Source organism: Rhinoraja longicauda, chromosome 4, assembly GCF_053455715.1.
Source record: "Rhinoraja longicauda isolate Sanriku21f chromosome 4, sRhiLon1.1, whole genome shotgun sequence".
Classification (NCBI taxonomy): Eukaryota; Metazoa; Chordata; class Chondrichthyes; order Rajiformes; family Arhynchobatidae; genus Rhinoraja; species Rhinoraja longicauda.
The window spans coordinates 79,737,316-79,763,951 of record NC_135956.1 but is presented as its reverse complement, the minus strand read 5'-3'; the positions used below and the strand labels follow the sequence as shown (position 1 = coordinate 79,763,951).

The 26,636-nt window shown below is 40.0% G+C and overlaps 1 protein-coding gene across 5 annotated transcripts in view; it reads left to right on the top strand.

The window, feature by feature from the left end:
* Window positions 1-26,636, top strand: part of jph1b (junctophilin 1b) — a 120,969-nt gene that overhangs the window by 11,236 nt on the left and 83,097 nt on the right. For 3 of the 5 annotated variants that reach the window (XM_078398171.1, XM_078398172.1, XM_078398174.1), the window contains exon 2: window positions 7,017-7,776. The exons of 1 other annotated variant lie outside the window; for it this stretch is intronic. In XM_078398171.1, coding sequence (XP_078254297.1) covers window positions 7,017-7,776 — 760 coding nt within the window. Of the gene's footprint in view, window positions 1-7,016; window positions 7,777-16,154; window positions 16,280-26,636 lie in introns of those variants that run through there. One more of the 5 variants, XM_078398175.1, reaches the window with a different exon arrangement.

Sequence of the window (26,636 nt, the reverse complement as noted above, 5' to 3'; positions counted from 1 at the left end):
TTAATGAGTAGGCAAGCAGGCAGAATTGTTCACAGCATAGATAGCAGAATTTTAAAAAATGATTTCAAAAAGGAACTGGACAAATTCCTATGGAATTCGGTGCCAGAAATGCAACATGAGAATACTGTTGGCTACGTGGGTCAATGAATTTCTGCCTCTAACTGTTACTACTCTAAATAGCTAAAATAAAATCTATGTTCATGTTTTAAAATATTCCATAATATATGTAGCGGCCAGCTTCTCGTCTATCTCAATTAGCTCCCAAGCTGCCACTTGCATATATAGCGATAAGCGTAATAACTCGAACAACTAATAACAGAAATCCTCCCAGACGTTTAATAGTTAGTCTTCTTTATTTGAAGGTGCAATAAACATATTGGCATATCTCTTGTCATCGACTGATTATTAATTGCTTGGTAAAATTCCATATCTTACCACAGTCTATGCGATCGTTACGAATTGCCAGATATAACTTCGACACAGTTTGTATTAATCTTCTAGTTAATAAAACTTACAGGCGATTACATCATAGCTGATAAATCTTTTGGTGGAGCTTCTAGCTGACCCTCTGTCAGCACCTCCCAGCTCACACACTCTGTGCCAGTGGCTCCCCAACTGCCCGTACTCTGCCTCCGCCCAGCCCCTACGTAAGCATTGCATTAACTCTATAGTGTCCAAACTACATCAGAATACAAGGTAATGATATCAATAAGCAAAAATAACTAATAACTGCAAAATGGCTCCTACAATATATATTAAAGATAACCGACAGCAACCTAATGGCATGGTATTTTGTGGGCAGATTAAAGTAGTTCATTGCAAGAGTCACCAAGATCCATATTCTCACATATGGAAGTGCGAACATAGATGCCTGCACTTCCTGGTGCTGTTCACCACTCTTTAGAATTCATTCCTAACTTGAGGTAATTCTTCAGTCTGTAGCTGGAGAGAAGTCTGACACAGAATCAGTAAATCCATTAAATTGAATGGAGGGGAAAATTGAATGCAAGTGGCTATGGCAAATATTATTCAAATTACAAGTTTCAGAATAAATTCAATTTAGTTAAGTATGTTAATTGTTACTAAATGTTTAAATGGAGGTAATGTTATAATTTTTAAAAATATTTTTGAATGTTTTAAAGCATTGGGAAACATTCAAAATATGTCGTCAGGTTGGATATCAAGCTAAGTTGGAATGTGTGACCTAGCCATTGGTTTGTTAGTCTCTTCTTTGTGGCAGGAGTTGTTCTAGGTGTCTTCCACTTTCCCCCACCACTGCTTTCCCCTTCCCTTCCATTATTTTGTTCTTAGTACCTGAACTGATGTACAGCACTTTGGTCAACGTGGGTTGTTTTTAAATGTGCTATACAAATAAAATTGACTTGACTTGACTTGACTTGTACCATTTGTGCACATGTGGCCTTGACATCTCCCAGGGCTACTCTGGCCAGCCAAGCAAGCACCAGACTGGAACTTGAGACTGGATTCACAGATTATAACTTCAGAATTGCCAAGTGGCAGATTGGCCTTGGCAAATGTAGCTCACGATGTTCTGGGCAGTTTACCAAATCAATGTTGCCACAGGGTTGGTTTAATCAGGAGACAGTCGTGGGTCTTATTTGACATTTCATACATGCATAATGATCATTATGACCAGCATTTCTGTTGGAGTGATTCCAGAAGAGAGAGTGCTTGCAGCAGTGAATTCCTGTATACAATTACAATGGAATATTACAGGAAAGCAAGCCAAAATTGTGCACAGCTAATTTCAAACGGTACCGTCAGTTGTCACCAAATCAAGAATGGTTGAATATAAAATTGCACTGATTTCAAATAGGTAACTTCTGGTAATTGTACTTCATTCTCACAAAGCTGATTTCCAGACATATGTAAAATGAAAAGAAAACGTGGTTATTTTTCATGATTAATTTGTAACATAAGGTGATTGTAGAAAAAGGCACAATTTGAATAAAGCATATTTTCATTTTTAGTTTACCGAGGTATAATGAAAAGCTTTTTTATTGTGTGCCATCAAATCACCAGAAAGACTATACCTGATTACAATCAAGCCGTGTATTGTGTACAGATACAAGTTGAAGGGAATAACGTTTAGTGCAAGATAAAGTCCAGTAAATACCGATAAAATATATTCTGAGGGTCTCCAATGAGATAGATGGTAGGTCAGGACCACTCTCTAGTTGGTGATAGGATGATAAACTTATTCTGATAATAGCTGACAAGAAACTTTCCCTGAATCTGGAGGAGGTACACATTTTCACACTCCTGTGCCTCTTGCCTGATGGGAGAGGGGAGAAGAGGGAGTGTCCAGTATAAGACTGGTCCTTGATTATGCTGGTGGCCTTGCCAAGGCAGCATGAGGTGCAGATGGAGTCAATGGGAGTGAGGTTGGTTTGCTCTATGGTCTGGGCTGCGTCCACAATTCTCTGCAATTTCTGGCAGTCTTGGATGGGACGGTTCCCAAACATGCTGTGCTGCATCTCGATACAGTTAAAACACTGTAAGATGCTTTGTGGGGGCATCTTAAACAATATAGGTCTGGTGATCAAATGGCCGATTAATGAAATTTGCCTTTAGGAGGATCTAGAAGTAAGATTGATTTGTAGAGAAGCAGTGAGGTTTAGTTTAGCAACTGCCGATATTAAGGCCAGGGCAGCTGAGGGCCATAATTGTAAGAGTACGTACATTTCAGAGGGTTCGAGTTACAGATAATGAGAGGGGCAAGGCCAAATAGCAATCAAAAAGTCGAAATATAACAATTTTAAGGTCACGATATTGCTGAACTGAAAGCCATGGAAACTAGCGAGTAATGGCGTGATGGATGATTGTGACATGGTGTAAATTAGGATATTGGCAACAGGGCTTTGGGAGAACTAGTTTCATCCACGGACTAAACAAGGTAACAGTGAGAGGAGTTAAGGTTTCAACAGAAGCATAATTAAAATAGGTGAAGACTATTACCCATTGTTATGCTACCTTGCTGAAGAGAGGATAAGTCTACTACTTCGGTCTGAAGAAGGGTCTCGACCCGAAACGTCACCCCTCCTTCTCTCCTCGATGCTGCCTGACCTTCTGAGTTACTCCAGCGTTTTGTGATACCTTCGATAAGTATACTAGGTCTCAATTAGGTCAAACCCAAAGACAATTACTTTGATTTATCATATCATATCATATATATACAGCCGGAAACAGGCCTTTTCGGCCCTCCAAGTCCGTGCCGCCCAGCGATCCCCGCACATTAACACTATCCTACACCCACTAGGGACAATTTTTACATTTACCCAATTAACCTACATACCTGTACGTCTTTGGAGTGTGGGAGGAAACCGAAGATCTCGGAGAAAACCCACGCAGGTCACGGGGAGAACGTACAAACTCCATACAGTGCAGCACCCGTAGTCAGGATCGAACCTGAGTCTCCGGCGCTGCATTCGCTGTAAAGCAGCAACTCTACCGCTGCGCTACCGTGCCGCCTTCCAATTATGGATTTCCTTCCATAATTGGAATAAATGTTTGCAGATCTTGAACTGGAACCCAGGTGTTGAGAGAAGGGTCGGTGAAGATGGGAGGAAATTAGATTATTCATTTTATTTATTGAAGGATATCATTGAAGTCCGAGAATTGTGCAGCACAGAAATAGGTCCTTTGGCCCACAATGTGTTTGCCAACCTTTCTGCCTATTGACACTAATCCTACTTGCCCACTAAATCTGTCCCCTGCTATGCCATGCCTATTCAAGAAACTTAAATGTAGCTTTTACATGTAGTGATTGTATCTGACTCCACCATCTCCTCTGTCAGCGAGTTCCATATTTCAACCACTCTCCGTGTGTAAAAATAAAATCTTTCCCCTTTAAAAATATTTTCTCCCACCTTAAACCAATACCCTCTTGTTTTTAGAGGGTACCATGGGGGAAAAAGATTCAGACTCCCCTGTCTATGCTTTTTATAATTTTGTATATCTCTATCAGGTTACCCCCTCAGCTTTTTTCAATTCCAGGGAAATCTAGCAGTCTTTCCGAAGTGTCCCCATAACTGAAGTCCACCAATCCAGGCAACATCATGGTTAATCTCCTCTACATCATCTCCAGTGCATCCACATCCTTCCTTTAGTGTGATGACCAGATCTGCACCCAATACTGCAAATTTTCAATGTACTCTTCTAGGTCTCTCTGTATTAGTAATTAGAATTCAAACATGAGGATCTGCCTTCGGTAGATCTTATACCAGGGGTGGCCAAACCGCGGCTCGCGAGCCACATGCGGCTCTTTGACCTTTAATATGCGGCTCGTGGAAATATGTTGGCTGAGCTCCTTTTTTAATCACAGTTAATATAAAAGGTAAATAAGAAAAAATTTCAAGCTTTATAATTATTTACTGGGTATGAATTGAGACCCCATTGGAATAAAACGTAAGTTTAATGTTCATGGTTAGTAAAAATATTTAAGTTCATGTCTTGCGGCTCTTTTGTTCATGTCTTGCGGCTCTCAAACATCTGAACTTTATCATATGTGGCTCTTACATTAAGCAAGTTTGGCCACCCCATCTTATACCTCTGTCTCTCCGCCTGCCTAGTGTCTTACACGACTTACTTTCCTCATTAATGTGAAATGATTTTTGCTTTTCAGAACATCCAATCATATTTTATACACAGTCTTTTACATAATGGTTTCCATGGTGCTTGATGGAACTGCAGAACATTTTGCAACGTGAAATGATCTTTCCTTATCATCTAATGTTAATTAAAAAATTAAAAGACTATACTGAAATTACGAAAGATTATGAACTTAAGAAATAATTTCCGTTACAATCTGTACTCCAAAAATCCAGTTTGTTTAACGAGTTTGTTTTCAAGATGAGGCAATGATTCATTCTTAGAAAATAGTTAACTATTTGCTGACTCAGCCGACTGCAGTAAATCATTGGATCATCTTTGTCCAGCATTAAAGGACAGTCACAGGAAGATCAGTAACAAAATTGTGGGTTATTTCTGAGGCTGGTAAATATAAATCTAGGAATAACGTAAAGAAAAAAAAACATGCTTGTTTGGCCATTGGAACTCTCAAGAACATTGTTGCTAATTTTGATACCTTTTTGAAAATTACTACTTTGTTTTGTCCAATAGCATCTTCCACAGCAAAACAAGCCGTTGAGATATAAAATTAATTAATTATTTCCGTTAAGTGTCCAGTACTTCAGATTTGCAAACAATATGTAATAAACTACTCAGAATATTTTTCCATTCCACACTGTTTTAAACAATGTAATGGATTTCTGAGCGTCTTTGCTTTTAGTGTTGCTGTAATTGAATCTGACAGATTCATAAGAATGATTAAAAATGGGCTGTGGGAGAAGAAATCACATCTTTTCCATACATTACGTTTATGCACTGCTGAAGATCACAATCTAAAACAATGTAATGTCTAATGTCATATATTCCTTCCTCAAACTTCTGGGAAAACCTGCATATTACTCTAAAATCCACAATATTTTTCTGATTAAAAACAAAAAAAGCAAGTGTATATTTTACAAGATTGCCTTAAGATGATAAATATTTAATAAAGATGTAATATAAAGCTATTGGAATTTCATGCCTATTACCTTAAATACAATACCTAATATTCTCTAATATGGAAAAAGAAAGATCAGATTTTTGTCTCAACTGATAAATGTATATCAGAGTTTAAGTTCTAGTATTTTATATTATCTTTTCAGATAAATGAATAATATTGCAGAAAGACAAAAGGAGAATATTGTTCTATACTTGTGGGTACAAATTGAGATTTGGAATGATTATGCAAACTTAAAAATGCCACATGTTCTTCATAGAACAGTACAGCACAGGAACAGGCCATTTAGCCCATAATGTTTGTGCTGAAGATGATCCCAGGTTAAACTAATATCCTCTGCCTGCACTGATCACTATCCCTCCATTTCCTGCATATCATCGGCCTATCGAGATATCTATGAAAGTTAATGGCACTGCTTTCACAGTTTTTTGAAATTTTAGGTATGTGTTTTAAAATATTGCAATTGATCTGCTTGAATTACTGGAGCAGTTTATTTCAGACATGCTAACGTGGTTTAGTCAGCACAAAAAAGGTTGTCCAGATTACCGAACTCCAACAGTGCATGGCTGCTAGCTTTTATTTGCTCTTTCCACCAACCCATTGCATTATATCTTGTTGCATCCTTTGTCTAGATGTAGCTGATTTCTGCCAACGAGGTAGATACATTTAGTATATTAAGCTAATCGGAATTGATATTTAGGTTGTTCGATACACTTAAAGGTAAAAATAAATATTGCAAAATATCTGATAAGTACTGAACAGTTTCATCATCTAAAAATCAGCTACCATATCACGTATTTTAAAATGCCTATGTTTATAAATTCGGATTCCATCCTCCTATTTTGGGATTGTTATTTAAGAATATATTCCGTACCATTTCATTTTTGTGTATTCTGAATGAATTCAGAGCAGTAACATTATGACAAAAACAAAATCAAAACATCTTGACACAAATCAATTTCATTTGTAGCTGTGAGAATCATCGTAACGTAAAGTACAAATTCACAGTTCTTCAATATGGTGAATCCTGAAAATATTTGATTTTAAAATTAATCATAAAGAATCAAATATAATTGATTTTAGAAGCACCAAAAGAATAGTTATTAATAATAATGTATAGATAATAGATAATCTTCTATTGATGTACTAAACATTAGAGTTTATTTAGGCGGTACAGTGCGAAAACAGGTCCTTAGGCCCACCGAGTCCACACCGACCCCGCACATTAACACTATATGATAGTACCTAGTTTCAGATTTAAATCTGATTTATTCACAAGGCTGCTAACATTTGCTAATAATATATTTTTGATTCGGCAAAAATGACTGAATGATAACCAGGGTTTAAATGCCCATTGCATTTTCTATTGGGTCTTTGACAGTTGAGCACAAGTGCACTTTGTAATTTATTTTTAATCCATGTTCTGAAGGAACGTACCAGGGACAATGGGCTGGAGGAATGCGTCATGGGTATGGTGCACGTCACAGTGTGCCATTTGGAATGGCCACTGTCATCCGCTCGCCACTCCGCACCTCGCTAGCATCGCTTCGAAGTGAACAGAGCAATGGCACAATTCTCCAAGATATACCTGCAGATAGCCCAGCTGGGACAAGAGGTGGGTTTGTCCTCACCTTTCACAGCGACACGGAATTAATGACTGGTAAAAAGAAGGGCTTTTTCAGGAGAGGATCGTTACTGGGAAATCTAAAGCTGAAAAGGTCTGAGTCCAAGTCGTCGCTCGCCAGCAAACGCAGCTCCGCTCAGAGCGAAGCATCAATGAGTAGAATCAGTTCGGCAAACAGTGATGCGAATTCGACAATCAGTTTTGGAGAAGGTGATTCTGAGTATTTACCAGTGGAAGATCACGTTGATGCTACTACGACTGAATCGTATGTGGGGGAATGGAAAAATGATAAGCGAAGTGGGTTTGGTGTAAGCGAGCGTTCAAATGGTATGAAGTATGAGGGAGAATGGTTGAATAATCAGAGGAATGGTTATGGATCTACTACCTTTCCCGACGGCACTAAAGAAGAAGGAAAATATAAAAATAACATTTTGGTTCGAGGAAAGAAAAAGCACCTTATACCCATTAGAACCAGCAAAATTAAAGAAAAAGTGGAGAGAGCATTAGAAGGAGCACATAGAGCTGCCGCAATTGCCAGAACGAAGATGGATATAGCAGCTTCAAGGTGAGTAATCACATAGCATAGGTTTGCCGTGCCCTGACTAACCTCTGAATTTATTTTAAGCATTATTAGTATGACTATATCTGAAAATATGATTTTTAACATTTACTTTGAAGTTAAAAGTACTATAAGACTTGGTTCTTGCAATTGTTGTGTTCTCTCATTATAACAATATAATGAAGGAATATAGATTTAGAAAATATGCTCCCCTTTGATTTTGATTTTCTATCTCATTTAAAATGGATGACTCAACAATTATATATCCTCGGCTTGAGGCCACATAGTTGAAAGATTCTGCTTTTCTGGTTTCTAAAGATATTGTCCTTTAACTGCAAGGAACACGTGAAAAAAAACTAGTCTTTGCATAATTCAAATGTGCTCTTCTTTCAGTACTTGCTATAAACTCTTACATATTTGCTGATCAAACATTTATTTTATGAGTGAGAATAGTTCAAGGTTTCAAGGTCAGTTTATTGTCACATGTACCAATTAAGGTGCAGTGAAATTTGAGTTACCATACAGCCATACAAAGTGAAAAGCAACAAGACACGGACCCACATAAAATAAGAGTTAACATAAACATCCACCACAGTGGATTCCACATTCGTCACTGTGATGGAAGGCAATGAAGGTCAATTTTCTTCCTCTTGTTCTTCCGCGGTCGGGGCAGTCAAACCATCCGCACTCGGGGCGATCAAAGCCCCAGCAGCCGACGATCGAAGCCCCTGTCGGGGTGATCGAAAATCCCGTGTCGGGGTGGTTGAGCTCCCGTGTCGGCCTCTTCTTACCAGAGACCGCGGGCTCCACGATGTTAAAGTCCACAGGCCCCGCGGTTGGAGCTTTGATCCTCGGCAAAGGGATCGCAAGCTCCTCAATGTTAAAGTCCCGCAGAAACTGTCAAAGGAAGCAGATTCCTGCCCATAAAACAACGTTGCTTCCTTTGAACTGCTTTATCTTCCCCGATGAAAACTGTGAAGCTGAAATTCCTCATTTATCTAATTCGACAATTGCACACCGTAATTTCAGTTGGAGAATTGTGTCAAATATTGACCGTATTTTCTTGTACAAATAAAGAATAGCAAAACTTGCACAATATAGCAATTTGTTCATTCAGCTATAGAATCGTATCGGCTAATACTAAACAATAGTAAAGCCAAGCTTTAAATCCTTTTGAATTGGTTTCTTTCTCAGTAAATGAAAGACTTTGCACTGTGTGCTGTTGAGGTTTGTGATTCAAGCCATTTGTAGACTTCATAATGTAAATGATGGCAAATGAAATGCTACTTGTCAGTGGAGCTTACAAGTATTCAATCATGTATTGCACCACATAATTCTCCCAAATCTTTCATGGTTGAGCCTGGCTACTTTCAAATTGCAACAAGCAATGACATTTTGTCGAATTTATATTTCATTTCCTCAATAAAATCATAACAGTTACAATAGTTTGCTTCTCACTTTGAACTAATAATTATATACCTGACACAATTGATCTGACAATTGCATTGTTTTGAACAGATATAAATGTAATATTTTGTTATAAGTTTAGATGAGACAAACAGGTGACCCAGTTGATTAAAGCAGTTAATGGTTTAAATAAAAAAATTGAAGGGAATTCGGAACAAATCCAGATCTTTAGGGTGATGTTAGAATGTATCTTTGGAATCCCCTGCCCAGAGAGATGTGATCATTGAATATTTTCAAGGCAAAAATGGACAGAAGTGGAAAAGTAGTGTTGAAGCCAACTTTGAATCAGTTTTGATCTCGCTGAATGGTGGAGGAGGCTTAAGTGACCTAGTGCAGTCCCTGTTTCTGAAGTCCTTAATGATGCAATATTTAACTGTCTCTGAAATGTTTGTGTCATTTGGCCAAAAATATAACGATATGTTACGATACGATTGAACTTAAATTTATCCCAGGAGGGAAATTGATCTGCCAACAGTCATAAAAACACAAAATACATGAAAAGATCACCAATACAGGATCATCAATTGGGAAATCCTTTAACGGTGAAATCTGGCCCGAGATTGCACAGTGGGTTTTGTTCTCTTCGGTATCATCAGTTGTTTGTAAATAATCTGTATTTCTTATTTGCTTGCTTACATATAATAGGTGCATCAATAGTCCAGTCCTCGTTGGTTACTGAAAACTATGTTTAATTATCTGTGAATTATTAAATACTATGATATAATGTGCTTTACTAATTATACCATGCAGATGTTCTGATTTTTGAGAACATTTGAAAAGCAATCTTCTATCTTTGATTATTGATGTAAGCATTTTATAGTTATCACTGCAGCTGTGTTTTTACCTGGTACAGTATGTGCTGTGTGACATTTTCTGCCATGCATAGTGTGTGCTTGCTTTACTTCATGTACACAGTAAGAGCGATCTGCCCCACAATGTCCCAACTTCATATGTCAGATCTCTGACATTCCGTGGCATGAATCCCAATGCAGCATCAAAGCTTTACTTTAGCTTGAGAATCCTTTTAAATTAATCTATCATATCAATTCCAATGCATTAGTTACTGTGGGGAGTTACTGAACTTGCTTGGAGCTTATCAGAAATCCAAAAATGGCCTCTTAGCCCGATTCTGCTGACACGGGTTCCTACATTTGAAAGAAATTACTTCTTCAACAGTTTGCCCTTACATAACAATTTATATGTCAAATAGGAACAATACACATATTAGATGCTTGAAAAGGGATTTTATTGATGAGCAATACACTCGTAAAAAAATTCTATTCTGCTTGCAATGGATTCTTATTTTTGTCAGTTCAATAAGCACTTAAGGCTACTGCAATGGAAGCATACTTCAATGTCATGTTGTTTTCTCCCTTTATGCCCACCACTCCAACACCCCAGATTTCTCACATCAAGCACTCTGGCAGGATTACAGTGCATTGTAAATAACTCTTAAGTAGATGGCAAAGCTAGGCTGAAAGAGCTCCAGCTGTCCAATTTCATTATCTTCAAGGGAAATGTATGGCCTCTTATAATCTTTTATTATGCTGATTATGAAAATGGGAACATGTTTTTTGAGAATATTTTTTTAAATTGATATTCTTACAAATATTAGTTCATGATATTGGGGTGAATTTGGAATGCAGCGGATGTTGATGGGATACAGAACTTTCAATCCGCCCACCATCACCTCATGACGATTGGTAACATCTTTGCAAGAGTGGGAAAGTCTCCAAAAATAATTTAATTAAATGTACCATTCATTATTTATCTGTTCTGGAAAGGTTCAAGGCTGACTTTCTTGGGGAGAGAATTCTGCAACGTAGATATATCATGAAAGTAAAGACAGAGGAGCAGAGCCACCTTGTTGCCAGGTTTCCATCTTTAAATTGTCAGAGATGAATAAGGCTCCACCGCAGGAGGCAGAATAAGGCTTGTACTGAAACATGGTCATTTAACTCAGACAGCGGGAAATGTTCCTAGCTGCCTAGCCCCACATGTTCATAGTTCCTATATTACACACCCCCAGCTGCGAAAGCTAGGTCCCTTTGTACCATTTGATCTTTAGGAAGAAAACAACAAGGGGAAATATTCCAAAGAGCTAAGAGAACACTTGATGCCCATTGTGGCCTGTCCTATGATCTGAAGCACATAGGCTTTTTGGGTGCATAATTTTCCAGTTGTGGCCAGTGCTTCTTAAACTGGTGAATGGTTCACCCAAGGGTGAATGAAACTAGAGGGGTGCATGAAGGATGAATGACTTAATATATATAAAATTACACACAAGGGAGAATAAGACAAAATTACCAAAAAACATAAAACAAATTAGCCAAGGGTGAATGAAATGTTGTGATAAAGTCTCAAGGGTGAATGAGTTTAAGTAGCACTGATTTAGGCCATGGTAGACATATCTGCACTCAGATTTGTGGCTGTATCTAAATTTCCAGCCTAACCTTTTGCTCGACGCGGTGGGTATATGTTCTGCTGACATGAAACTATGAAGTCCAATGGTCCTGATTGAGATTCTTGCTCAGTTTTAATCAAAAGAAACAAAAGTGCTGTCCTGATGGGGAGAAGGCAGGAACGGGGTACTGATTGAGAATGATCAGCCATGATCACATTGAATGGTGGTGCTGGCTCGAAGGGCCAAATGGCCTACTCCTGCACCTATTGTCTATTGTCTTAACATTTGGATCGTACACATTGTAAAGGTTCATGCATAACAAATGATCTTCTAGTTGAGTGATTGAAATGGAAGTCCTATGCATGCCAATGTGCACAAGTGTGAAATGATGCATTTAGTCTAGAAATAGAAATATAATCTGAACAGTACTAGTTTAAATGTGGAGAACAAAGCAGCCTATGGCCTTCGCAGTCACAATTGGCAGCAGGATAGGCTGTTGAGGAGCGTAACAAAATATGCGGTATTTAGCTTTGCAAACCGGTATACGTGGGCTTGACTACAAAAAATTGAATTTGTGCTAAATATTGACAAATCGGAGATGAAGGACTATGGTACCATTCTGGACACCACACCAGAAAGATGATAAAATGTTGGAATTATGTAAGGATTGGAGCTCAGAAACTGACCATTTTGGTTATTATGTGTGTTTAAGTTCCATATGAGCTTTCTCTTACACTGATTACTTCATTTCCCATATCATATGATCCATTTGTTCTTTTCAACCTTGTGTGCATCTGGTTCTCTCTCAAATTCATCTGTTACTTGTGGTAGTGAGCTTCACATTTCTTTGGGCAGAGAGCGATGAACGTTTCCCCTGAATTGCTTACTGCGTGTTTTGATGATAATTGTTTCTTCCTTTGTGGAAACAGCTTCTTTGTATCTGCCTCCTAAAAAAAAATTAAAGACTGTGAGCAAATGAACCATTATTCTTTTCTAACGAAAAGCAACCCTCCCCAGACAGTCTTTCTTTATACTTGTACCATCTAACTTCTGATATCATCTTTCTAAATCATCTTTGCATTGGTCTGGTCTCCATCTTACCTTGTACACTTAAGTGTGATCACTGCAAGGTGGGTGGTAGCATAAGCAACTTCTGCTTTTGAAATCTGTCTCTATAAGTGAACTCAACTGCTTTGTTTGCATTTCTGTAGCTTTATTAGCTTGTGTCATCGGTCACGACATTTTTGTTAATATGCAATCCTCGGTCCCAAAACAGCTTTGTTTAGTTTCTCTCATTTATTTATGACTTTTTATTCCTAATACCAAACGCACACCCTACCGGGCCCTGGTGAGACCGCACCTGGAGTACTGTGTGCAGTTTTGGTCTCCAAATTTGAGGAAGGATATTCTTGCTATGGAGGGCGTGCAGCGTAGGTTCACTAGGTTAATTCCCGGGATGGCGGGACTGTCGTATGTTGAAAGGCTGGAGCGATTGGGCTTGTATACACTGGAATTTAGAAGGATGAGGGGGGATCTTATTGAAACATATAAGATAATTAGGGGATTGGACACATTAGAGGCAGGAAACATGTTCCCAATGTTGGGGGAGTCCAGAACAAGGGGCCACAGTTTAAGAATAAGGTTGTAGGCCATTTAGAACGGAGATGAGGAAGAACTTTTTCAGTCAGATAGTGGTGAAGGTGTGGAATTCTCTGCCTCAGAAGGCAGTGGAGGCCAGTTCGTTGGATGCTTTCAAGAGAGAGCTAGATAGAGCTCTTAAGGATAGCGGAGTGAGGGGGTATGGGGAGAAGGCAGGAACGGGGTACTGATTGAGAGTGATCAGCCATGATCGCATTGAATGGCGGTGCTGGCTCGAAGGGCTGAATGGCCTACTCCTGCACCTATTGTCTATTGTCTATTTTATTAAACCATCTATTAAATTATCTACCTATACTGCTTTCACAGTTTTGCTCTTTACTGACCATACCATCCATTTGGTACCATGTGCAAATTTTGATGCGTTTCTGATTCCCAAATACAAATAATGAGTGTAAATGTCCCAATGGACCACCTCTTACCTTCTGCCATTTTGAATAACCACCTTTGCCATCTATTTTCTCTCTTCCAACAACCTAATTTACAATCTGCCACTTGACCCCAGCTACCAAGTGCTCTTAACTTAATTCTTGAGTCTATCGTAGTGCCTTAACCTATTTAAAGTCCATATTCACATGCTGAGAGGGAGACCTAATTTGGGGCACTCCATGTTAGGAAGCGCTCTGAAATTCTTTAGTGTGGCTTTATACTTGATGCTACCCCTTCAACCACCCATTTATATAAGAAAACAAGAGTAGGAGATGGTGACTCAGTCCCTCAAGACCTTTTCACGATTTAGCAAGTGATCAATTTCGACAAGGGTGTTTAAGGTTGAAGAGGCATAGCAAAAAAAATTGAAATCTACTGGATAAAAGGGATTAGCTGGATAGAGGATAGAGTGCAACTTTTCTGGAATGGAAAAATATCTTTGAGTACTATTTTGCACATTGCTTAGCGCACCTACGTAGTAAAATTACTGATTTTGAGTTGGGACGATCTCAGTCTTATATATATTCTTATGTAAATGGATGGTTGATGGGGCATCATCAAGTTCTCTGTGATTTCACAAAAATAAGTCTTTACTAGTGAATAAATGGAAGGGAGTATTTTGTGTTCACAGCTTAATTCCTGATCTCCTAGCTTTCTTCATGAGCTAATGTTGTCATCAGGACAGGGGGTGGCAGGGAGAGAGATGGAAACAGCTCCTTCACAGTTTAGTCTCTCATCATTACATTTGTGGATGAACTAGAGATAATAAATTGGTTCAAGATAATGGACTTTGGGGTTGACATTTTATTTTCACCAAATGACTAGTTGGAAGCCTATCATCATCAGTCCCAGAAAAAAAAAGACACAAAGTGCTGGAGTAACTCATCGGGTCAGGTAGCATCTCTGGAGAAAATGGATAGGTGATATTTTGGGTCGGGACACTTTTTAACTGAAGACCTGACCCGTCACCTAGCCATGTTCTCCAGAGATGCTGCCTGACCCACTAGTTTACTCCAGCACTTTTTTTTTGTAAACCATCATCTGCAGTTCCTTGTTCCTATCACTGTATTGCATATTAGAGAGACTTTCTTTGGACACTAAATCCAACTACACATAACTTAAGACTAACTATTCTGCAATTTATTGTTAAAATTATAGCTCCTTAATAAAAATAGACTTGTGGACTCAAAATTATTATTTTTTTGTTATCATTTGTTGCAATACTTCTAAAAGTAGTTTGTGTAACATTTTAAATATAGAAAGCCTCAAAAGGGCATAAATTCATTCTAACTTATCGAATACTTTAAAATGGAAATACTCAACATGTAAAATTCTACATTCCAGAGGAAATAACCCAGTTTGTTTCTTTAGTTTATACACATATAACAACGTTCTGGGAATCAGATGAATTATTAAGCTGCTCTTCCAGACCTTCTATTCCTGGATAATTGGCCTACCTTGGTGGAAGTAGTTTGTGTAGAAAATAGGTGCAGGAGGAGGCCATTCGGCCCTTTGAGCCAGCACCGCCTTTCATTGTGATCATGGCTGATCATCCACTATCAGTAACCTGTGCCGAACCTCTCCCCATACCCCTTGATTCCACTAGCCCCCAGAGCTCCGTCTAACTCTCTCTTAAATTCATCCAGTGATTTCGCTTCCACTGCCCTCTGTCACAAATTCACGACTCTCTGGGTGAAAAAGTTCCTTCTCACCTCAGTTTTAAATGGCCTCCCCTTTATTCTAAGACTGTGGCCCCTGGTTCTGGACTTTCCCAACATTGGGAACATTTTTCCTGCATGGAAATGTCATAGTCGTGATACAAAATGGAATACACCAACAGTAATTATGACATGCCCCATGCATAGGAAATCTATAGACGTGGTCTTGATGTAGGAGCATTTTAAGTATGAACAAAATGTCCAGCTTTTAAAAATGAACTGTAGTAACAACTGATCAGAATTAGAGGTTAATTTTAACAATTAATTTTTACCGTCAGATATGTGAATAGAAGTCTTAAAATGATAATAGTAATTGATTTTTTTTATACTGAATTTTGTTGCAGTGACTTGTAAAACAAATATGGTGCAACTGTTATTGTCAAGGTCAAGTGGAATGCCTTAACCAAACAGTGGAATACCTCATGGTATTCTGGAGTGCATTTTATTACTTTTACAGTGTCAAAACAAATTATTCACATGACATTGTTATTTTCTGCCTCCCTGATCATAAATGACAAATTACCATTTCAATAAACTTGTGCTTCCAGAGTTATACCATACTTTTTTTGAAGTGTCATTTGGCATAAAACCTAGGTTTCTTTTGATGATTACTGTTTGTAACTATGCAGTATTCTATCTGCTTGTCAGAATTTTCCACGATGATTTGAAACCAAAAGGCAATAGTAAACTGAATATTTAACTGTATTCAGTATTTCCGCAGAGCTGAAGATAGACTCAAAAAGCTGGAATAACTCAGCGGGACAAGCCGCATCACTGGAGAGAAGGAACGGGTGACGTTTCGGGTCGAGACCCTTCTTCAGACACACAACAGATTTCCTCAGAGCTGTATCTGAACACCGCGACTTCACAAGAAATGAGGCAGAAATTCCATCTATACTTGTGTATGTAAAAACAAATGCATTAATGGTGGAACAATGGCAGACCAAGGAATTTCCGTTTTGCTGGCCTGGATTTTTCAGTAAAATAACCATGACCATTGTGTACAACGTTAAACATTCCACTGCACAGCAATTTCCATTGATCGCACATGTATAGTTGAACATGGAAATCGCTGCTCAAGTTCTTCAGCCTTCCTGGAACCTCACAAAGGGATTCACTCTTAAAACATTTTGTGTCCTTTATGTATTTGTCTCTTTTGGGTTGTTTTCAAGAGAGAGTTGGATATAGCTGTGAGGGCTCACGGAATCAAGGGATATGGGGAGAAAGCAGGAACGGGGTACTGATTTTTGATTATCAGCCATGACCATATTGAATGGTAGTGCTAGCTCGAAGGGCTGAATGACCTACTCCTGCACCTATTTTCTAAGTTTCTGTGTTTAAATTCCAAGTATTATATGCTCATTGAATATATATACTTCCAGATGCCTTTGGAGGATGTGGTGCTGAAAGAGATTACCAATTATCACCCAGCAAATGTCTCAAAAGATGCATGTTTGTGGTATTTCTTTGCATTGTCTGCAATATTCAGGCAATAATGTTTCCATCCCTTGGACCAATGAACAATTTAAACAAAAGCAGGATAATGAAATTGGTTCACTTTCCTTGAGCACTAATTACATACCACATCTAATCTCACTATACGTGGTTAACAAAAACTTCAGGTGGCAATGATTATAAAATGAACTATTTCATCTGAATGGACTCAAATATTTGTTCCCCTTGAATGCTGAATGTATTTTATTTTTGCCGGTGATCTCACTGGCTTTCCTCTGTGCACTAGACCACTTGGTCAATAAAAACGCATATGTCAGGCTATTGTACGTAGACCACAGCTCGGCGTTTACTACCATCATCCCCTCCAAGCTGGTTACCAAGCTCACAGAACTGGGTCTCTGCCCATCCCTTTGCAACTGGATCCTCGACTTCCTCAGCTACAGACCACAACCTGTACGGAATGGCAGCAACACTTCCTCCTCGATAACAATCAGCACGAGAGCCAGCTCAAGGTTTATGTGCTCAGCCCCCTGCTCTACTCACACTACACTCAAGACTGCGTGGCCAGACACCGTTCGAACTCCATCTTCAAGTTTGCCGATGACACCACTGTTGTTAGGCAAATTATAAATGACGGTGGGTTATAATATGGCAGGGAGATTGATCGAATGACTAAATGGTGCCAGAAAAACAACCTTGCTCTCAACATCAGTGAGACCAAGGAACTGATTGTGGACTTTGGAAGAAGGACAACGAGGATCCATCGACGGGACGGTGGTGGAGAAAGTCAAAAGCTTCAAATTCCTGGGCGTACATATTTCTGAAGATCTGTCCTGATCCCAGAACATTGATGCAATCACAAAGAAACCCATCAATGCCTCTACTTCCTTAGGAGATTTGGTATGTCAACAAATACTCCCAACAAATAGACCTCTACAGGTGGACAGTAGAGAGCATATTGACTGGTTAAATCATGGCCTGATTCGGCAACTCGAGTGCCCAGGAACGAAGAAGATTGCAAAAAAACTGGTGAGCATTGCCCAGTCCATCACAGGTACTGACCTCCCCACCATCAAAGGGATCTACAGGAGTCACTGCCTCAAAAAGGCAGTCAACATCACCAGACACCCAAACCATTCTCATTTCATTCCCGCCATTGGGAAGAAGGTAGAGGAGCCTGAAAACTGCAAGGTCCAGGTTCAGGAGCAACTTCTTCCCTTCAGCGATCTGGCTATTAAACACAACAACCTCCAAATGGGGTCGGAATTATATAGATTTGGCGACATTATTTTTGAGTTGGCACTATTATTGTCTATTTACTTATCTGTTTTTTTATATATATATATATATACTGAACTTTTTTGTTGATGATTACTTTGGATTTTACAGAGTGCTGTGTTTACATCTGTTGTGCTGCTGCAAGTAAGAATTTCATTGTTCCACTTCAGGACATATAACAATAAAGCACTCTTAAGTTCTTGACTCTTTTTAAGGTCACACCATGTGTGTATTTTCTAGGTATAAAATGAGTACACGAGGGTTCAAGATCAAGTGGGCAGGCAGTATGGACATGGTCATTCTTTGCAGACACAAGGAACTGCGGATGCTGGAACCTTGCATAGAACCTTGCATAGAGCACAGTGCTGGAGTAACGCAACAGGTCAATAGACAATAGACAATAGGTGCAGGAGGAGGCCATTCGGCCCTTCGAGCCAGCACCGCCATTCAATGTGATCATGGCTGATCATTCTCAATCAATACCCCGTTCCTGCCTTCTCCCCATACCCCCTGACTCCGCTATCCTTAAGAGCTCTATCCAGCTCTCTCTTGAATGCATTCAGAGAATTGGCCTCCGCTGCCTTCTGAGGCAAAGAATTCCACAGATAAGTGACATTTTGGGTCAGGAAGAAGGGCCACGACTTGAAACATTGCCTCCCCATGTTCTCCAGAGATGCTGCCTGACCTGCTGAGTTACTCTAGCATTTTGTGATCTACATTATTTCATGTCAGCCATGCATTGCACCTTGTGTTTATGAAGGCTTCTTCATACGTGCCCTGAAAGCACACCTGCAAAAATGCATTATAACCATGAATAAACTGTTGAATGCACAGTGCTACCAGTCTTGGCAAAACAAACTTAAAGGGATTACTGGAGGCTGACACTGGGCACCAAAATTTCACTTAATTTACTCAACATTATCGTTGGTGTAAGGAAGCTGATTTCCCATCTGTTCCATATTAAATCTGTGGACTCCTATTTGTCACTTGCCAGATTCTGGTGTATTTACTTTCTAGGCTTAAAGAAAGTTGACAGGGAATTTAATTTGAGATTTTCGTCACTGTTGGTCTTCATAAGGAAAGTGAATGGTAAGTTCCAAATCCTTGGCATTGAAGTCTTGTAACAGTATTTATGTTTATAATCTATGAACAATCCGAGCTTGCTCACTGAAGTATAGAGTAACAAACTTGGTAGAGCGCATTGAATAAAAGTGAACAAGTATTAAAGTTGGATATTTATAATAAATTCAATGTTGAAGCAAATCTGTACTCGCATATTCTATCAGTACTCTGCCACAAAGCTCTAACATTGCCAAAGCCCCCTGTGAATAGAATCTGTGTTTAGTTTAGTTTAGTTTAGAGATACATTGCGGAAACAGGCCCTTCGGCCCACCGGGTCCGCGCCGACCAGCGATCCCCACACATTAACGCTATCCTACACCCACTAGGGACAATTTTTTTTTTACACTTTACATTTACCAAGCTAATTTACCTACAAATCTGTATGCCTTTGGAGTGTGGGAGGAAACCGAAGATCTCGGAGAAAACCCACGCAGGTCAAGGGGAGAACGTACAAACTCCGTACAGACAGCGCCCTTATCGGGATCGAACCCGGGTCTCCTGGCGCTGCATTTGTTGTAAGGCAGCAACTTTACTGCTGCACCACCATGCCGCCCTAAGTAATTTACTTGGTTTGGATTTCTACATTTGTCTCTTTGTGAATAGTCTAAATACTGAAACCCATGGTCACAAATGAATTAAACTGCATGATTTTGAAAGAACATTCCAGATTGCATGATCCTGATTATTTCACTTGATACAAGAAGACTAATATTGAAGTGAATAATGTAATACAAAAGGGTTGTTTGTTTAACTGCATGGATCTACTAAATGTTCACTGTTTTCAGTTGAAGGTGTGTAGTAGTGCAATTAACAAAACTATCATATTTGCCATATTGGTCATCTTCAATCAGGGCGTATTGAGACCAGTCGTTATCCTTTAATTTAAATTGATCTACTTGGTTTCAAACAGCAAAATTCTCATAGTTTGTCTTTAGTTTAGTTTAGAAATACAGCAAGGAAGCCGGGTCTTTGGCTCACCAAGTCTGCAACGACCAGTGATCCCCGCACACTAACGCTATCCTATGGGGGGGTATGGGGAGAAGGCAGGAACAGGGTACTGATTGGGAGTGATCAGCCATGATCACATTGAATGGCGGTGCTGGCTCAAAGGGCCGAATGGCCTCCTCCTGCACCTATTGTCTATTGTCTATGCACACTAGGGGCAATTTACAACTATACCAAGCCAATTAGCCTACAAACCTGTACGTCTTTGGAGTGTGGGAGGAAGCCAGAGATCCCGGAGAAAACCCACACGGGACATGAAGAGAATGTACAAAATCCGTACAGACCGTACCCATAGTCAGGATCAAACCCGACTCTATTGCTGTGCCACCGTGCTCCCCTTAAATGCCTTTGGTTTAATCTGTTTAAACCAAGTAAGTGTGTGCACTTGATGGCAATGACTGTATTTTGATGATAGGAAATCTAAAGAGAAAAATTATTCTGTTGTCTGCATTTGTAATCTTTTGCCTCGGTAAAAGCATGACGCCCAAAATGTGTAATGTTAAAGGAGATACAGAGGAAAGTGCCAGATGCTTCACACATGCTGTCAAAGTAGCAAATGGCATTCAGTACTAAAAAAAAAGTATTATGACTGGAGGCCTTTCAAAAGAGAATTTAACAGAAAATAGTCTTTAGCTCTGCAGGAAGCAAACAAGGGTATCGGAATGACAGGGAGACACAAAATGCTGGATTAACTCAGTGGGCCAGGCAGCATCTCTGGAGAGAAGGAATGGGAATGACACTATTGCTGTACAAAGAGTTGGCATGGACTTGATGAGCTGAATGGCTTTCTGTGCTTTTGTGATCTAATGAATATACTGCACTAATGAGATTCTGCTTGCTTAAGATCAGTCTCTGTATAAAAATAACTTTGCACCCGATTTTTAAAGTATTTCTTCATAAGCCATTGCGGGTCCTTGCAGTTGTACATATAACTTCATTGAAAGAATCTTTTTGCAGTTTGTAAAAAATTGTTGGGTTAGCAAGAATAAGACCCCCCCCCCCCTAAGATGAGCAGAATACACTGGTTGCTCTGGTGTGTCAGCAGAGAACTCTTACTAAATAAGGCAATGCACGAGTTGGCTTATCAGCAGTTGACAGGAATATAGTTGACTAACAGCTGATATTGAAGCCCATCTCCACTGTGCTGTCATCTGCTCAGAGTTTTTTTTACAGATTATGTTTATCACCAAGCAGACTGCTGAATCAATAAAAATTTCAACTGCCACAGTGTATTTTACATTTGACTCTCTAAGCCAAATCAGGCAGGAGCATTCAAGCCCTATTATATGTACTTCAGAATTACTGTACAAGGCCTTCATGTATGGTAGCCAAATGATTTAAACTTTGTAGTTCCCTGCAACCATTGAAAGCATTTTTTTGCTATTAGCCTGCTGCATTAAATATTGGAATCTGCAAAGGTTCACGTATTAGTGTAGTGTCTCTCATCCATGAGTAAAAGGCAAAAGCTGAAAGAGTGGTTTCCAATTTATTTATTTCAAACCATCTCGGTTACATTCAGCACTTTGCGTGATTATGTTTTCACATATTAGCACATATTTCTTTAATAACATTTAAAATCTTATTGTGTAGCATTTTTTTCCATATGAATGACAAAGCTGCCAATTACATTTGATTAATAAAATAACTTATTTTCTCATTCTCTTTTTGTAAGTTTGAAAACATTTAGTCTGAAATTCAACTAAATATTACTTTGACATTCAGAGTAATAGTTCATTTGTAATTGGTGCATGAGAAGGGAATTATTTTGTTAATTAATTTATAATGAGAACTCTACTGCCTCAGGATATTGATTGTTTTAATTTGGCATGTATAACATTGTAATTTAAATCTTAACTTAGAAACAATGTGTCTGAAAGTTTTATAATTTGTTAACTAGACATTTATTTAGAAGTTACGGTATAAGTGAATGATAAATATTACCAATTTTATACATATTTGTGAGAAAGAAATTCAGTGTAATGAAAACAATTGTAAGACTCAATCTTTCGTGGCGATATAATCATCCAGGTATTTTGTGGCCTACCTTACACAATAAATGAATTGAACTCTCTTAATTTTGCCAATGACTTTTGGTACATGCGGATTGATTCGCTAAAATAAGTAGAGAATAGAACTGCCTCGGAGAATTCCATACTTTTATTGAAACCATATGGAGATTCATAGAGTCATTCAGCTTGGAAATAGGTCCTTCGGCCAACATGCCCACGCTAACCAATATGTCCCATCTACACAAATCCCACCTGCCTGTACTTGGCCCAACTTCCTCAACCTATCCTATCCATGTACCTGTCCAAATGTTTCTTAAACATTGTGATGGTACCTGCCTCAACTACCTCCTCTGCCAGCTCATTCCATGTTCCTACCACTCAGGTTCATATTAAATCTTTCCCCACCCCCCTCGCCTTAAACCTATGTCCTCTGCTTCTCGATTGGCCTACTTTGGGTAAACGACTCCGTACATTTACCATATCTATTCCTCTCATGATCTTATACACTCTCTCAAATCTCAATTAAAATCTCGATCACAAATCCCTGAGATATTGTTTGCAGTAAAGAAAGATTTCAGTTTGGCCAGTTGCGGACCTCCTGCAAAACTTTCACTGTCTGTCAATTTTGACCTGAAAAGCCTGTGCCATGGTGGGCAGCATCCAGAATACTCACTTTGGAAAGACTGGGAATTTTAGAACATAACCGGTTCAAGGGAATTCCGCCTCATTTGCAGTGATCCCTTTAAATTTGGGATCTCCACCCAGCTCAGCAGATTGAAGGTGTTCTCAGTTTACTTGGAGATTTTCAGTGTTCTGCTCTTGATAGCCATGAGCAGAATTCCCATCTGTTGGCAAGGGTCCTGTGGAATAGTGAAAGGATTAAGTTAGACTAAAAATGTTATGACTTAACTACAGCCAACTGAAGCCAAGTATTGACTCCACATTAATTTGACTATAACAAAATGATTTCATCCTGCACGCCGTTCGCAGTGAGCCTTTGCATATTCGAGTCATCAAGATCCTGGATCCATTTTCTCTGTGAATAATACTGTTCATGTATGTTCCTTTTCAAGAGTCAAGAGTGTTTTATTGTCATTGGTCCTAGATAGAACGGTGCAGCAGCACAACAGAATCTGTAAACATAGTACACGGTAAACAATGTAATAAAAAAGAGAGAAAAAAAATCAGTAATAATAACAGTGCAATAATAACAATAATAGTCTATGTAGTTCGGAGCTTATTTAGAGGTTGTAATGTTTAGATGTCTAATGGCTGTAGGGAAGAAGCTGTTCCTGAACCTGGATGTTACAGTTTTCAGGCTCCTGTACCTTCTTCCCGATGGCAGGGGTGAAATGAGTGTGTGGTGCTTGCTATTATCAAGTTGATAATATCTTTTCATTGTGGGCTGCATTTATACACCCAGGTTAATTTAAGGTTGAAAATAGCCATGACCGGAAATGAGAACTGGGGACATTTCAAAGTTTTGTAGATCATACTGATCACTCTCTTTCTCCTTGGAGAACATTTAAAATGGCTTTGTGATTAAAATAAAGCGGATCCTCTCTGACTTTTTAATAAGCCACAGGCTTCAGGAGAAATAAAAACAGTTCAAGCCAGTCCATGGAACATTGCTGTTAGAAGCTAACAGGATGTTGGTCACTTATCTCTTCACAGGTTCATGAAGCCAGGATGTTTCTTGTTCATATTGGGAATAGCAGGAAGTATTTTGTTTAAACTCACTAAAGGAGAGTAGAAAAACAAGGTTGCCAGTTTTGTTCAGACTCTCCCACTGGATCATCACAGATTGGGAAAGCTCTCTCTCGGTCTGCACACATGTTGGAAAAAAAGTACAAAACCGTCTGCCACCAGACTTTGTTCCTAAGTGATAGTGGCAGAATTTGGCCATTCGGCCCATCAAATCTACCTCGCCACTCAACCATGGCTGATCTATCTCTCCCTCCTAACCCCATTCTCCTGCCTTCTCCCCATAACCCCTGACCTCTGTACTAATGAAGAATCTATCTCTCTCTGCCATAAAAATATCCATTGACGACCTCCACAGCCTCCTGTGGCAATTAATTCCACAGATTCACCACCCCTTCTCTTTGGCACGGGATGAAGTCAGGCCCAGCAGGAGAAAATCTAATGGAATAATTGAAATTGAAGGCATAAAATTAGGCCATTCAGTCCACCCACACCAGCTAACAATGGATTTTAGGTTAATCCCACTTCCCTGTGCTTGGTCCTTTGCCCTGTAGATATTTTGAATGCTCAGATGTTTTAAAAGTGGTGACCATTTCTGTTTGGACCGACCGGGTGGTGCCACCAGCACTGGATGCCTTGCCAACAGTCTGTCTGTCCTTTCTACTGTTTTTATTATTTTAAGTATGTGTTGAAAGTATGTTTTAGTGTTTCTTGTTTTATGTGGGGGGGGAGGGGGGGAATTGGGGGAAACTTTTTTTCAATCTCTTACCTCGACAGAGATGCGATGTTTCTCCGTATCGTATCTCCATCCCCACTGCGGCCTAACATCGAGGAGTTGGCGACCTTTCCTGGAGACCGGCCCGGCGCTTCATGCCACGGGCGCATCGCGGACTTTAACATCGGAGCTGCGAGGTGAACACCTTTGCCGAGGATCGACTGTAGAGCTCCAACCGTGGGGCCTGTGGACTTTAACGTCGAGATGCCCGCGGTCTCTGGTAAGAAGAGGCCGCCTTGGGAGCTCCATGCCGCGGAGAGAGTTTCGACCGTCTCGACACGAGGCGTTTCGATCATCCAGACGTGAGGGGCCTCGGACAGTCGGCAGCGGCGACTGCAGATGGTTCAACAGTCCCAACCACGTGTGAACAAAGAGGAAGATGATTGAACTTTACCTTCAATCACAGATGATTGAAGATGATTGAATTACCTTCCATCACAGTGAGGAAGGTGGAATCCGCTGTGGTGGATGTTTATGTTAAATATGGTAACTCAAATTTCACTGTACCGTAATTGGTACATGTGACAATAAATTGATCTTGAAATCTTCAAATCTTGAAATCTTTATTGCAGAGAGTTCCAAACCCCCACTTCTCCATGAGTAGATTTGTTTTGTCAGATTTCCCAGTAGTCTGGTGGTCTAACAATGACCTTAAAGGGCCTGTCCCACTTTAGGCGATTTTAAGGCGACTGCCGGCAACTGTCAAAGTCGTTGCAGATCGCCAAACTTTTCTTTTACCCAATGACAATGACCACGACAATGCCAGGTCTTCGGAAACATTGCGAAAATTCCCACACTGTCAATGCTTCTCCGGCGTCCTAATTTTCGCTGAAATCACTGACAAGTCGGTAAGTACTTGAGAGTTTTGAACTATAACATCTCGTATGGGTTACTTAAAAACCAAGCATCACTGTAACAAGGCATAAACTGGATTTACTTCCAGTTTACTAATAGCTGTATTAAAAAAATTAATTTAAAAAGTGGTGAAGTGGATTATTGTGAAAAGTGTGTGGGCACTCTGAAAATGTACGGGAGATGCATATCTGGTTTCTGGGTTGCATATCTGGGTTGGGAGCCCACTTTAAATGGAATGGCTGAAGGCCATAAACATTGCAAAATTCCCACGCTTACCTGACCGTCAAACTGTCGCCTCCAATCTACCTGTCAAATGTCCTGACGGTAAATAAATTGGTTAAACACAAGCACTTTATGGTATTTTGGAATGACTTTACTTATTTTAATATTATGTGCTTCTAACTGCATCTAAGAAAACCTAGCAAACCTGGGGACAGCAGGCGACAGCGCCCACAATAAGCAACGATACCTGGCGACAAGCCAGCTGTGGCCGAGAAATTTCACTCCGGATGATTTCTCAGCGACGCGCTGAGATCCACTACGATTCTTGGAAGATTCCTCACGATCATGCCCGCGACACCCGGCGAACTGTCGGCGACAGCCTAGTCGCCGGCAGTCGCCTTAAAATCGCCTAAAGTGGGGCAGGCCCTTAAGTCTAGGCCACTATTTATTTAGTACTAGACCAAGTGGACCCGTTGGGCCCAAACCTCTCCTGCATTGGTGCAGCACCCTCTGCAACCCCCCCCTCCCTCCCTCCTCCCCTTTCCCCTCCCCACTCCTCCCTCCCCACCCCTCCCTCCCTCCTCCCCTTTCCCCTCCCCACTCCTCCCTCCACACCCCTCCCTCCCTCCTCCCCTCCCCCTCCCTCCACCCCCCACTCCATTCCCATCAACCCCCCTTATCCTCCATCCTCCCTCCACACCCCTCCTCCCCTCCCCCTCCCTCCTCCCCCCACTCCATTCCCATCAACCCCCCTTATCCTCCATCCT